Here is a 13,002-nt window from a genome sequence, read left to right as displayed (position 1 = left end):
AGTAGCAGTCGAAGAACTAATATTACGACTGCTAGAGCACTGGTTCCGGTCCAAGCGGTGGGATTGGGTCAAGATTTCAAATGTTATAAAATAATGGTCAGACACAGTGGTTACGTAAGGGAGGACTGTTACGTTGGAGGTCCTAATACCTCGAATTAAAACCAGATCCAGGGTATTACCACTGATATGGGTTGGCTCATTAATTAATTGAACAAAATCAAAGGTATCGATTATTGTCTGAAAAGCCACACTAAGGGACTCTTCAGGAGAATTGACATGGATATTGAAATCACCCATGAGTACAATATTGTCTGCGTGGGTTACCAGGTCTGCAATAAATTCAGAAAATTCATCCAAGAAGCCCGAGTACGGACCAGGAGGACGATAGAGAAGTGCTAGATAAAATGGTAATGATGCGGTCGATCGCAAAACGAGGACCTCAAAAGTTTTAATTTCAGATTTTGACCAAGTGCTGAGGTTAAGAGCAGATTCATGGATGAGAGCAACACCCCCACCTTTCCTATTAGGACGTGAGACCTGAGAACTCAAAAAATTAGGTGGAGACGCCTCATTAAGGGATATAAATTCGTTTGGTTTTAACCAGGTCTCGCAAAGACCCATTATGTTGAGATTATGATCTCTTATCAGATCATTAATGAGCACAGCCTTTGAGGAGAGCGATCTAATATTCATAAGACCAATTTTCGTAAAGGTTGGCTGACTGAGGCTGTTCACTCCCAAAGAATTAATAGTAGTAATATTAACAAGATTGCTCCGTCTAGAACCCATGCCATATTTTGACTTGTTGTACACACGATAAGAAGTCAAGACCATAGGGGTCTGATAGTTGTTTGTTGAATCATCACTAGTACAAGAGGGAGGTTCAAGTTTATCACGAGGCCCTACCTCAGTAGAAGGCAAGACAGACTGTGGTGCATTTATGGGTTGTGAATCTGTATGCATAGTATGTTGCTTTATTCTACAGAAAGGGCTATGTGTATTGTTCAAGTCCGGCATAGCGCCAGTTAGCCATAACCTTACAGACTCCACACCCGTTCTAACAGGCTCGCTAATCACCTGTCCCCCGGCTTGTTCTAGTGCAGGAAGTCATGTGGGACTTAAACAGTAATCTATATTTCTGGAAAGGGTAAGAGCACCTTCCCTATTAGGGTGAAGGCCATCTCTACCAAACAGTCGGGGGTTCCTCCAGAAGGAAGGCCAGTTATCTACAAACTGAAATCCCTGTTCATTACAGAAGCCAGCCAGCCACCGGTTTAGCGAGAATAATCTACTAAACCTCTCATCATTGCCTCTCGCAGGCAAGGGACCAGAGACAACTACTCGATGCCGACACATCTTTCTGGCGAGATTACAAGTCCTTGCTATGTTCCTTTTTGTAATCTCTGATTGCCTCATCATAGTGTCATTGGAGCCGACGTGTATCACTATATCAGAGAAACTAGTGTTATTTGCTTTATGTTGGTGTTTGGACCTGTTGCGAGTCAGCTCCCTAAGGCTAGCTTCAATATCGGGTGCTCTGGCCCCAGGAATACACATTACGGTGGCTGGGTTCTTGAGCTTAGTGTTACGGGTGATGGAGTCACCTATAACTAATGTGCGGGAGCCAGTAGACTGTGACATAGTGGGGCTTTCTAAGGGAGTGTAACTGTTATGCGTCTGAATTGGCTCACCGCGGTTAGCCGGCCGCTTAGGGCTAATGCTAACCAGACTAGTAGGTTGGCTACAACCTACGCTATCCGGTGTGCCCGCCACATCTATCGTTACGAAATTACTCTGCTCTAGTTGGCGGACACGTTCCTCCAGCAGGGAAAGCCTCTCAAGGAGGAGGGAGCAGGAATTGCAAGAAGCCATACTCACGTTTCTTGTTGATCGGCGAGTTAGTAGGAAGCTCGAAGAACAACTCCGGTGACACCGCTGGAAGTCCAAGTCGACGGGCAAGCTTGGTCCAGTCAGTCGTTTTAGTTTATAAAAGAAGAAAAATATATATATATATATTGTTTGAGAAAAAAAAAGTCTAGAAGAAAAGATCTGTTGAAGATCGGAATGAACGGAGCTAGCTTAAATCAACGAGCGAGCGCGCGAGCGGTCTGTCAACACAGGAAAATATTACTTTCCAACAAGAAAAGGGAGAAAAAGAGCTCATATATGTAAATGACTAAACCACAACATAAATAAATGTCGTGTGTTTTTACGTGCTAAAGATCCATGCCCAGCACTTCTGCTATCTGGTGGCCATTTTTATGGTTTAAAACGGATCTAGAAGTGACATCTTAGTGTGCAGATGCATCATCGCCTACACCAGGGGTGTCAAAACCCATGCCACAGAGGGCACGCCGGTCACTAAAGCAGGTGATTTTAATGATTAACCCTCCTTTGGTTTGAGGGAAGGAGCTGTCAATGAAATCACCCGCTTGGAAAGAAAACCTGTAATGTCTCGGCCCTCCATGGCATGAGTTTGACACCAATGTAAAAGATATAGAAATACATCTTTGGGATTGGATGTTCTGGTTTATGAAAGCGTATATCTCTTTTATGAGATCCTCCAAGCGCTGCTCTGTTTACTTGCTAGCAAGGCCTTGAAAGGGAAAGCCACATTTGTTTCCGATTCCTAAAACACCACCATCAGGCATAAGTGTTTGGAGTTCCTGATTCCCCACCAGCAAAAGAAAGCTTCTGGAAGAACTTGAACGCTTTGTGTACTGTTTAACGTGTGTAGATGCCTTGTAGGAGTCCACAACTCTATACAAAGGGCCGATAAATGAGCACCATAGGCCCCCTTTAAAAATAGCTCTGGTAACTGATAATAATAAAAAAAAAACACTCCAATGAGGCAAGATTACCTGTACTGTCATCATGGGCTGCTTTTCTCTACTGTCTGTGACGTTAACAACGTAACATCGTAACTCTTATTGTAAGAAGACACTCACTCTCCGATGACACTTCACGTGCTAGTTGTACCAAATGTTCCGCCATCAGGTGGCTCCTCCCCTCTATACTCAGGTCCTCCTGATAGTCGTGATGTGGTAGTAGTAATGTCATGACATTTGATGAGGACAAGTCAACAGGTACAGTCGGTCAAATCCTAATTGGTTCCAGTCCTTCTTACCTGCAGGTTTACACAAACTTACACAACACACAGTTACATCTAAATAAAAAAAATTATCGGGATCATGTTAGTTTTGAAAATAGTCTCCCGGCATCTCTCTGTGTGACAGGAGCGTGAGAGGCTGGAGCAGGAGAGGAGACGACAACAAGAGTTGGAGAAGCAGCTGGAGAAACAGAGGGAGCTGGAGAGGCAAAGAGAGGAGGAGAGACGCAAAGAAATCGAGAGGAGAGAGGTGGGGAGGGGCTTGATTACGACACGCCCACAGTGAACTAATAAGTGAGCTGTGAGCTGTGTGAACTCTGTGCTGCCCAGGCTGCTAAGCGGGAGTTGGAGCGCCAGAGGCAGTTGGAGTGGGAGCGCCAGCGTCGCCAAGAGCTTCTCACTCAGAGGAACAGAGAGCAGGAGAGCATTGTTCTTCTTAAAGCCCGCAAGAAGACGCTGGAGTTTGAACTGGAGGCCTTGGTAATCAAACACGCACACCCAGAAACTGACCCAAAAGGTCGAAGACTAGTTTATTCGTAGTTTGCACACTTGGCATGCAATTCCTGACTGGGAATGGTGCACATTGGCGCAAAATTCCCCCCACTTCCTGTGCATCTGTGAAGCAGCTGTGGCATTATTGGGTCCTGCTTGACACCACAAAACAGCAGGCATCACCTTTAGCTTCACAAACTCCTCTTTGCAAAAAACACCTACAGGATTCTGACCCCCAGAGGAGTAGCTCTTATTGCAAAAAAAAAAAAAAGGCATCAATTGCGATCCACCGGTTAATATTTGGGACTGTGAGAATGTTAGAAAACATCAACGTCCTCCCCACAGGCACGGGTTCCACCCTCTGAACATAGTACACACATAGCAAACGCCAGCCAAGAGCCCACTCCACCGCACACACACCGCCTCGCATCTCCAAGTAAACAACAAGCGTGGAGCGACAAGAGGGACGGGGAGAAGGAGTGACAGAGCGGCAGTGTACCAGCACACAGCGTTTATTACGTGTTAGTGTGGCTCAACATCTGCCTTGGCTAGCTCACTTGGCTAGCTTGGCTGCCTTGGTCACGCAACTCGTTAGGGTTGACTGACCACCCCATCCTCCACAACCACCAACAAGCCGAATAGAGTTGTGCTTTACTCATGGAGCCGACGCCCCAAGCACGTCTCATTCATTGATATGCACCGCCTGCATTGTTTGCTAATAGGAAATGATGCCACAATTTAGGCATACTTGACATTGTTTACGACCAATTGACTCATAGGCACCGGCATAGGTAAACAGAACAACCAGGAGATAGCAGCCTTGACAAATGCAAACGGCTCAACAGGAAGAACAGCCCGGCTAATTGCTGTTAATGAACGAATCTAATGACGTGCTTCCTCCCATTTCACAGAATGACAAGAAGACCCAGTTGGAGGGCAAACTGAAGGATGTCAGGTTCCGTCTGTCGGCTCAACGGAGAGAGGTGGAGCAGACCAACCAGACGAGAGAAACACGCATTGCCGAGATCACCCTGTTGCAACAGCAGCTGCAAGTACGGCACCAAGATGTCCTCACAGCTCTGTCTTGATTATGAAGTGTGATCTCACACTCGGGGCCTGTTATTGCAGGACTCCCAGCAGTGGCTGGGGAGGCTGATTCCTGACAAACAAAGCCTCAGTGACCAGCTGAAACAGGTTCAACAGAACAGTTTGCATCGTGAGTACCACTCACATCCATTCCGTCTTTCCTACGTTGGTTTGGAGCACTTTATTGGGCCTTGGTGGTCCAGGCACAGTGACCAACTCACATTGTTTTTCTGTGTGCTTGTGCAGGTGACAATCTGTCGTCCCTGCAGAAGGCTGTGGAGCAGAAAGAATCCAGCAGACAGCAACTCAAAGACCAGCTCGACACGATAGAGAGAGAAACCCGGGCCAAACTGCTGGAGATAGATGCTTTCAACACACAGCTGAAGGTAAGGAAATAATGACCACACAACACCATGTTCTGCTTCTTAGTCCAAAGTAGCAGTCATACATTAGTGTTTCCCTGAGATTTGCAGCTTTGGGTGGAGCGGGGGACACAAAAACGTATGCAGCATAGCGGACTCTAATGCGATTGCTTCTCTATAGTTCCACATTGGGTGTGCATGTGTGCAGCATGTGAGTGTGTGGGTTGGAGGGTTTGGATTGACAACTGATACACCGTGAAAAACATGGACACACATGCACGCACGCAATATCCCAATATAAGGGGAGGGGAAAAACTTTACAAACACAATGTACTGGAGTGTTTGAGCCATTCAAAAGCAACGCCTTGGCTTGCCATGCATTATCTGTCTAACCTTAATTACTGCACTGCTTTAACATTGTCCTAATGCAGGGGTCTCAAACTCCTTTTACCTGGGGGTAACGTTGTGGAAAATAATCAATATTAATCATAGCATCGGCTCATTCACTGGGTATGGATGCAATTAACGGGTGAAATCTAGATTCATCGCGATGCGTTTGTGGGTATCGGTAAAATTTTATTATAATTTATTTTAATGTAATTATATATATATTTATTTATTAAATGTATTATAATTATATCTTTATCTCTCTTTTTTAGCAGTTTTCTATCTTATTGCACCAAAAAGAAAGACGTGTTCATGTGGATTGTGGATGTCGGCAAAATTCCATATGTGCAGTTTTTAATTTCATAAGAAAAAAATGGTTAGTTCGTGAGCTTGGTAGTTAGCGGCCGCCTGGAGTCCCTGCAGCATCAGTCGTTGTGGGTGTCTAACAATGAATCATAGCAGTGGAAAGTTAGCGTTGCTGTGTTTTTATGTCTACGGGGCTCCGATGATGATTGAAAAGTCATAAACCGTTTTTTCTCTGCTGTATGAAAATAGTCAATTTATTAACATCAAATCCTATATTTCGGAAATTCATGTATCGACGTCTGGTGTGGAACCAATTAACTGCTATAAAGAAGGGACGACTGTACTGCACTACCAAATTATCTGTGCAACAATTTTGAGACGGCTTATGGGATTAAATTTTACATTTTCGAAGTGGCCTTTCATTGTGGCCAGCCAAGGACACACCTGAGCAATAATCAGCAGCAATCTTGATATGCCACACCTGTGACGTGGATGGATTATTTGTGCAAAGGGTAAGTGCTCACTAACACACTTTGACACAGATTTGCTACAATATTTGGGGGAGAGAAAGAGCGAGAGAGAGACCTTTTTTGCACATTTACAGTTTTGAGTGCAGTTCATGTTCACCTCCTAACAGTGCATATTTAACTGTGTTCTACTTCTCATACTTAACCTAGCAATAGCATAGCATAGCATAGCAGCTGGCACATACAGTGCACTGACTGATAACGTTGAAGTGTTTCTCATTCATGTCTCTCACTGTGGCGTATTCTAACCCTTGTTGCTGGAAAAACGTCAATGCCATGTAAATTTCACCTACATTGGTCTACTTTGGGAGGAAGATGGAGTCTTTGTGATACTTGTGTTCCCTCTGACCTGGGCTCTCATCTCTTAAAGCGTGTGTATGCACCAAACTGACGTTAGAATGTGTGCACCAGTATGCTACTTTTTGCAGCTGGTGTACACACTTGTTGGAGGCGTGGCAAAAAGGCGACACACATGAAATGTATAACATGCAATGGAAGCCAATAAAGGCTGATACAACATCGTATGAAAACACCACGCCATGATTGACCTTTCGTGGAAAGCGTTGCTATTTGACATGACCCTCACAGATTTTATTAATTCATTCATTTTCTACCGCTTTTTCCTCACGAGGGTCGCGGGGGTGCTGGAGCCTATCCCAGCTGTCTTCGGGCGAGAGGCGGGGTACACCCTGGACTGGTCGCCAGCCAATCACAGGGCACATATAGACAAACAACCATTCCCACTCACATTCATACCTATGGACAATTTGGAGTGGCCAATTAACCTAGCATGTTTTTGGAATGTGGGAGGAAACCGGAGTACCCGGAGAAAACCCACGCATGCACGGGGAGAACATGCAAACTCCGCACAGAGATGGCCGAGGGTGGAATTGAACCCTGGTCTCCGAGATGTGAGGTCTGCGCGCTAACCACTAGACCGCCATGCCGCCCCTCACAGATACCAGTTGTCAGTCAATGTCAAAACTAAGCCGGCGGTCATTTTGCTAGGCAATAGTTGTCCTAGAAGTTATTTTGAGACATTTTTTTCATGAATGTAAATAAATAAATATATCAATATATATCTCATTTTTAAAATAGCAATATTTCTGTTAAGCACGATAAGGATAAACCAACAGTAAAGGGTGCAAAGGTGGTTCCCCTGACCCCCATAGTGGCACACCGAATGCATGGAGCATGTGTCCGAATACGGTACACCTTGCTGGGCCCTAGCAGGTGGCTCCCTCCGCTCTATGTGGTGGTAGTAATGTCATGATAAACCATCAGGTACTCCTGGACTAATTCTAATGTGTTCCAGCCCTTCTTTCCCCCCTAAGTGTGTACAAACTACACTTCTGTCTGAATTTAAAAAGTAGTTCTAAAGAAGTTATTGGTGTCATGAAGCAGCCAGTTATCAGTATCGGTTTGGAATAAATATGGTGCATCCCCGCTATAAACAACAAATTGCGTGAATGTGTGCGTATACACATACAGTACTTTTGTCCGTACGTATATTTTAGGTTTGTGGTAGTCAGATTCCCGCGCACCGCAGACCTCACAGCTAGGAGACCAGGGTTGAATTCCACCCTCGGCCAGCTCTGTGTGGCGTGGGTTTTCTCCGGGTACTCCGGTTTCCTCCCACATTCCAAAAACATGCTAGGTTAATTGGCCACTCCAAATTGTCCATAGGTATGAATGTGAGTGTGAATGGTTGTTTGTCTATATGTGCCCTGTGATTGGCCGGCGACCAGTCCAGGGTGTACCCCGCCTCTCGCCCAAAGACAGCTGGGATAGGCTCCAGCACCCCCGCGACCCTCGTGAGGAAAAGCGGAAGAAAATGAATGAATGAATGAGATTCCCGCGCACATTTTTATCGATGAAGCCCAGAGCATTGCATCAATTAAGAAATGCTGAGCCAGGTCAGAGAGATACAGACTCGTGGAGACGTGCCGTGCATTGCTGACAGGAAGAATGTAGGAATTTTGAATGTGGTTGCCTGAATATTTCGCATCTCCGCGCGTGAATGTGGGTAACTGTGAGGCGCCAACAGCAGACCTACAGCGTAACATGCATGCCGCTGTAAGCAAAGAGGATGAAAACACTGTTTGATTCTGCTGCCCTCCGTCTTCTTTTTTGACTCCACTGCCCCCCCTCAAACTCGCCACTGCTGTGTGTTCTTTTCCTGCACCCTAACCCTTCACCGTGACCTCCATTCCCTACCATACTTTGTGAGATTTGCATAATGAACCCTTCCTTCTGCTTTCTACTCCTTTATTTATTCCCCGACACTGTCCCTTTTTGCTCCATTACCCATGCCAGTCTCTGTGTGAGTTCTATGCCAGCCACTGTGCCAGGATAGAAGCCCTGCGACGCCAGCTTGAGGAGGAGCAGAGAGGGAGACAGGTAGAGCACACTGCCACTGGTGGACTGGGGTGGTACTACAAGTGGGATGCAGCCTGATGGAAGAGAAAAACACAGACTTAAATGTTGCAGCAGTACAGTTGGGCAGGTAGTTTGAAGTAGGTACAGTGTTACATCACTACACTTTAAAAGTAGTTTGCCTTCAAACAGAGAAACAACAAAAGCAGACAGAGCAGATCAGTAACAAAAGACACAAAGAGGGGGATTACCGTAATTTCCGGTGTATAAGCCGCTGCTTTTTCCTCACGCTTCGACCCGTGCGGCATGTGCGTTGATGTGTCTAATTTGTGGTGGCTTCGTGGTCTGGCTACACCTGGTGTAAACCAGAGCAGTCGTTTTGTACTTTGTCATTGTTAGTTATGTGCGATACAACTGATGTCAGGCTGATATCAGCCATACTGATGCGATACCAATACACCCGGGGTGCATGATAATTATTCGGCCAGTATGAGGGGATTTATGACATAGTAAATCACAAGTTGTCATAAATCAGATACCACGTCTGGGGCTTATTGTACCGTGGCAAATTAAAAACTGCAAAAGATTTGCCGGAGACCTCACTGGCTGCTCAGAGCGTGTGCCCGAATACAGTGCACCTTACTGGGCCACTGCACATGCCTCCTCCCCCTCTACACTCCACTTGTACTGATATCAGTGATGTGGTAGTAGTAATGTCATGATATTCCAAGGGTTTTGTGTACAAAAGGTAGATATAAAAACATATTATGGTTATTGGCACCATATTGGTCGGGAGAAGCAGAAAGTTATTGGTATCGGCTTGAAAAAAAGATACCAAAGATACCATCTGATACACCTCACATGTTGGATAAATTTGTAAAAGAATTGTATTTGAAATCATAGCATAGCTATATATAAGGAGTGTTATATATAGCCTTATATATAAAGACTATGTACTGTAAGACTGTATATAAGGCTATGTATAAGACATATATAGCCTTATATATGACTATGTATAAGACTATATATAGTCTATATATAGACTATATATATAGACAATTAACTTTCCACTGTGTTCCTGCTAATGATACACATAACCTCAAACGACTAAAATATCAAAGTATCGATATTTTCATTTGAGAATCCATTTTAGAGGCTAGAGAGCTAGCATCGAAGCCACCCATATGTCAGTATCACGTGAAGGCGATTGATCTAGCGGCATTTGCCCGGGTCTGCCGGCGGACCTTATGTCGGGAGGTTCACTGTCGCTGGGGAGTTTTAGGTCGCTGGACTGCTGCCTACTGGGGAGGACAGCATGAGGTTGGGTGCTAATTTGCCTCGTGCAGGCGTGACGCTGGGGTAGAAGGAGAAAGACCGTCGGGAAGTGTGCTGAGGGAATTGTGGGGCTGTTCCGTTCCGACGCTTGAAGAGGATGGTTTTAGTTCCTAGGAGGAATACGAGGACAGCGACACCGGTGATCAAAATTTTAAAAGCAGTAAAAAAGGGCAAGAATTTACATTTGACACCTTTGTGTCTTTAGGAGGTTCTAAGTCAAGCTCCAAAATGCAAAAAGAAGAAATAGGAGTGAGCCAAAACACATTTTGAGTGAAGCAATTTATTGCAAACAATTTATGAAAGTGAAATAAGCTGTGAAATAGCATCAGGTTGTGCAGGGGCGTCAACGGCAACTGGCTGTGGAGATGTTGCAGTCGGCCTCCCTCATGACTGAAGGCCCTGGTCTGTGTGGTAATGACTGGCCAACGGTCTTCCAGAGGAATAAGCTCACTCTTGTCTTCCCCTCATGTAAATCCAATGCCATTTTTATCTGATAAACAAGAATGGCTACTCATTCATTCGTTCATTTTCTACCGCTTTTCCTCACGAGGTTCGCGGGGGTTGCTGGAGCCTATCCCAGCTGTCTGCGGGCGAGAGGCGGGGTACACCCTGGACTGGTCGCCAGCCAATCACAGGGCACATATAGACAAACAACCATTCACACTCACATTCATACCTATGGACAATTTGGAATGGCCAATTAACCTCGCATGTACCCGGAGAAAACCCACGCATACACGGGGAGAACATGCAAACTCCACACAGAGATGGCCGAGGGTGGAATTGAACCCTGGTCTCCGAGCTGTGAGGTCTGCGCGCTAACCACTCGACCACCGTGCAGCCCAAGAATGGCTCCTCTTCAAAATTGTATTTCTATTTGGGGGGGTGCCTATGGCTTTAAACTTTAGATCAGCCAATGAACAGCCTATTTCACTTAAATGCTTGTTTCCAATCATTTCATCCAAATTTCTTCTTTTTGCATTCTGAAGCTCCACCTCCTAAAACATCTATCTTCTTGCAATTTTCTCTTTAAATGTAGCGTCTGCGGGCCATTTACCGGTGCGCTTTATAATCCGGAAATTACGGTAGAGTGACAGCATGAACATGTTACGGTCCCGTTTGGTTTTTGTTGGTGTTTGCCGTTGCTGACTGCTTGACATGCATGCACTGATCCTGGTGTGCTGCTTGTTTGTCGTCTGTCCGTAAAACATGAGTTGATCCAGGACAAACCAGTGTTCATAAAGTGACCTTCTCTCTCCCCGGTACCTCCACCATCACCTTCTTACCCCTTACATCCTTTGTTTTTTGCTTCTTAGCCCCCGTCACCTCCCCCACCTCCGCTAACATTGCCTATCACCTCCCATGTTTAACGCTGATCAAGCAGTCATAAGGTGTTGGCTGCGTTATCAGATGAAGTGTGGCTTCAGCCGCATCTTCACCTCTTATGTCCTTCTTGTGCCATCACGTGTGCCACGGGACGATTAGTGAGCTGATGACACCGAGTCGTACCAGAGAAAGTTTTAATGTGCTTCAGTCAAGTGCATTCAGGAATGTATGCATGGCACATTGTGTCCATCGCTTCCTGTTTCGGGAGACTTGGAGCCTTGATATAATTACAACAGTTTAGTCTGCTCCTATTGGTTGTTTGGCCGCATCACAACCGATGACAGAGTTTTCTAACGGCACAGCTGGTTGTCATGACTGCACATTGATAACATTGATCCCCTCACTAACACATTTTGCTGTTGTTACTGATGCCGTCGTTGCTGATGCTGCTGTTGCTGCTGTTGTTGTTATTGTTGTCAATGGTAACCCGTAGCAACCAGCCATCCGATCCCAATCCCCCTCCTTACCGGTGTGCGTTCCTGTATCCCGTGTTGCTTTGCAGGAGCTGAGGGAAATCCACAGCCGGCAGCAGAGACAGAAACAGAAGGAGCTGGAAGGAGACGCACACGCACTGATGCACGCTCACATGCACGCCGCGAGTGACAGGAAGTCTGCTGAGCTTCAGGAAAGCAGGTACGATTGCAGGTACACTGCTCTCCCGCATCAGGAGTTGCGCGGCTGACGGCCAGCATGGTGCTCTTGTCAGGCTGTCCTCGGACGAAGGTTTGACTTGGAGGGAAGATGTGGCCATGAGTTCTGCCCTGAAGGCGCCGAGCCCCGCCTCTGCGTCCCACGCCTGGCTCAACAGGGTGACCCAAGAAGAAGAGGAGCGGAAAAGGAGAGGGCTGGAAGAGGATGAAGACGGTCGGAAGGCTGCGGCGTCAGTGGAGGAAAAGGACGACGAGGCCAGAAGCAAGAAGGACATGCAGGATAAACTCAGCAAGGTGTTCAGCCAGCCTGCCGACCCGTGGGCTTCCACAGGTAGTGGACATTTACACGCGATTTTGGTGTTTTGGTGGCTGATGCACCTTCTCTTCATTATCAGCAGAGAAGGGTCCAGTAGCAAGTCTGTTTGAGCAGCAGCAGCCAGTGAAGGTGGTCTACTACAGAGCACTGTACCCGTTTGACGCTCGCAGCCACGACGAGATCAGCATTGCGCCCGGTGATGTCATCATGGTATGGATGTGTAAATTACCCACAACCCACCGTCTCTGTGTGTTTTCTCTTTTGACCTGCATCTCTTCTTGGAATGTATGGCATGCATTAACCCTTTGCTCTCTTCTCTGCTGTGCTGGCTGAAGGTGAAGGGGGAATGGGTAAGTTCTTAGCCCAGCCCTGTGTTGTGCTTCCACCCCTCACAAGACCGCAGACCTCATCTTCACTTTCATTCATCAGCCATTTGGATGGATCTTAATCAGACCTGGTGTTGTGCTTGGCTAATTTGGGACGTCTATGCTACGCTGTACACTTGACTAACTGTGCTACACATATAATAATAATCATACATTTTATTTGTATAGCGCTTTTCAAAATACTCAGACACTTTACAGAAAAATGGAGTTGAATAAAAACAAGTAAACAGAGTAAAAGATATGTTAAAATACAACATTCATTCGTTTATACACAGTTAAAACAA

General features: G+C 45.9%; 1 protein-coding gene across 9 annotated transcripts in view; it reads left to right on the top strand.

The window, feature by feature from the left end:
• Positions 1-13,002, top strand: part of itsn1 (intersectin 1 (SH3 domain protein)) — a 45,155-nt gene that overhangs the window by 13,544 nt on the left and 18,609 nt on the right. For 5 of the 9 annotated variants that reach the window (XM_058064618.1, XM_058064617.1, XM_058064622.1 and 2 more), the window contains 9 exons: positions 3,237-3,359; positions 3,440-3,589; positions 4,513-4,653; positions 4,730-4,817; positions 4,934-5,073; positions 11,869-11,999; positions 12,073-12,347; positions 12,412-12,542; positions 12,668-12,682. In XM_058064618.1, the coding sequence (XP_057920601.1) occupies positions 3,237-3,359; positions 3,440-3,589; positions 4,513-4,653; positions 4,730-4,817; positions 4,934-5,073; positions 11,869-11,999; positions 12,073-12,347; positions 12,412-12,542; positions 12,668-12,682 (1,194 nt within the window). The remainder of the gene's footprint in view (positions 1-3,236; positions 3,360-3,439; positions 3,590-4,512; positions 4,654-4,729; positions 4,818-4,933; positions 5,074-11,868; positions 12,000-12,072; positions 12,348-12,411; positions 12,543-12,667; positions 12,683-13,002) is intronic. The other 4 variants (XM_058064620.1, XM_058064623.1, XM_058064619.1 and 1 more) reach the window with 3 other exon arrangements.

This window comes from Doryrhamphus excisus, chromosome 2, assembly GCF_030265055.1.
Source record: "Doryrhamphus excisus isolate RoL2022-K1 chromosome 2, RoL_Dexc_1.0, whole genome shotgun sequence".
Classification (NCBI taxonomy): Eukaryota; Metazoa; Chordata; class Actinopteri; order Syngnathiformes; family Syngnathidae; genus Doryrhamphus; species Doryrhamphus excisus.
The sequence above is the reverse complement of the archived record's forward strand: the minus strand, read 5'-3'. Positions and strand labels throughout refer to the sequence as shown.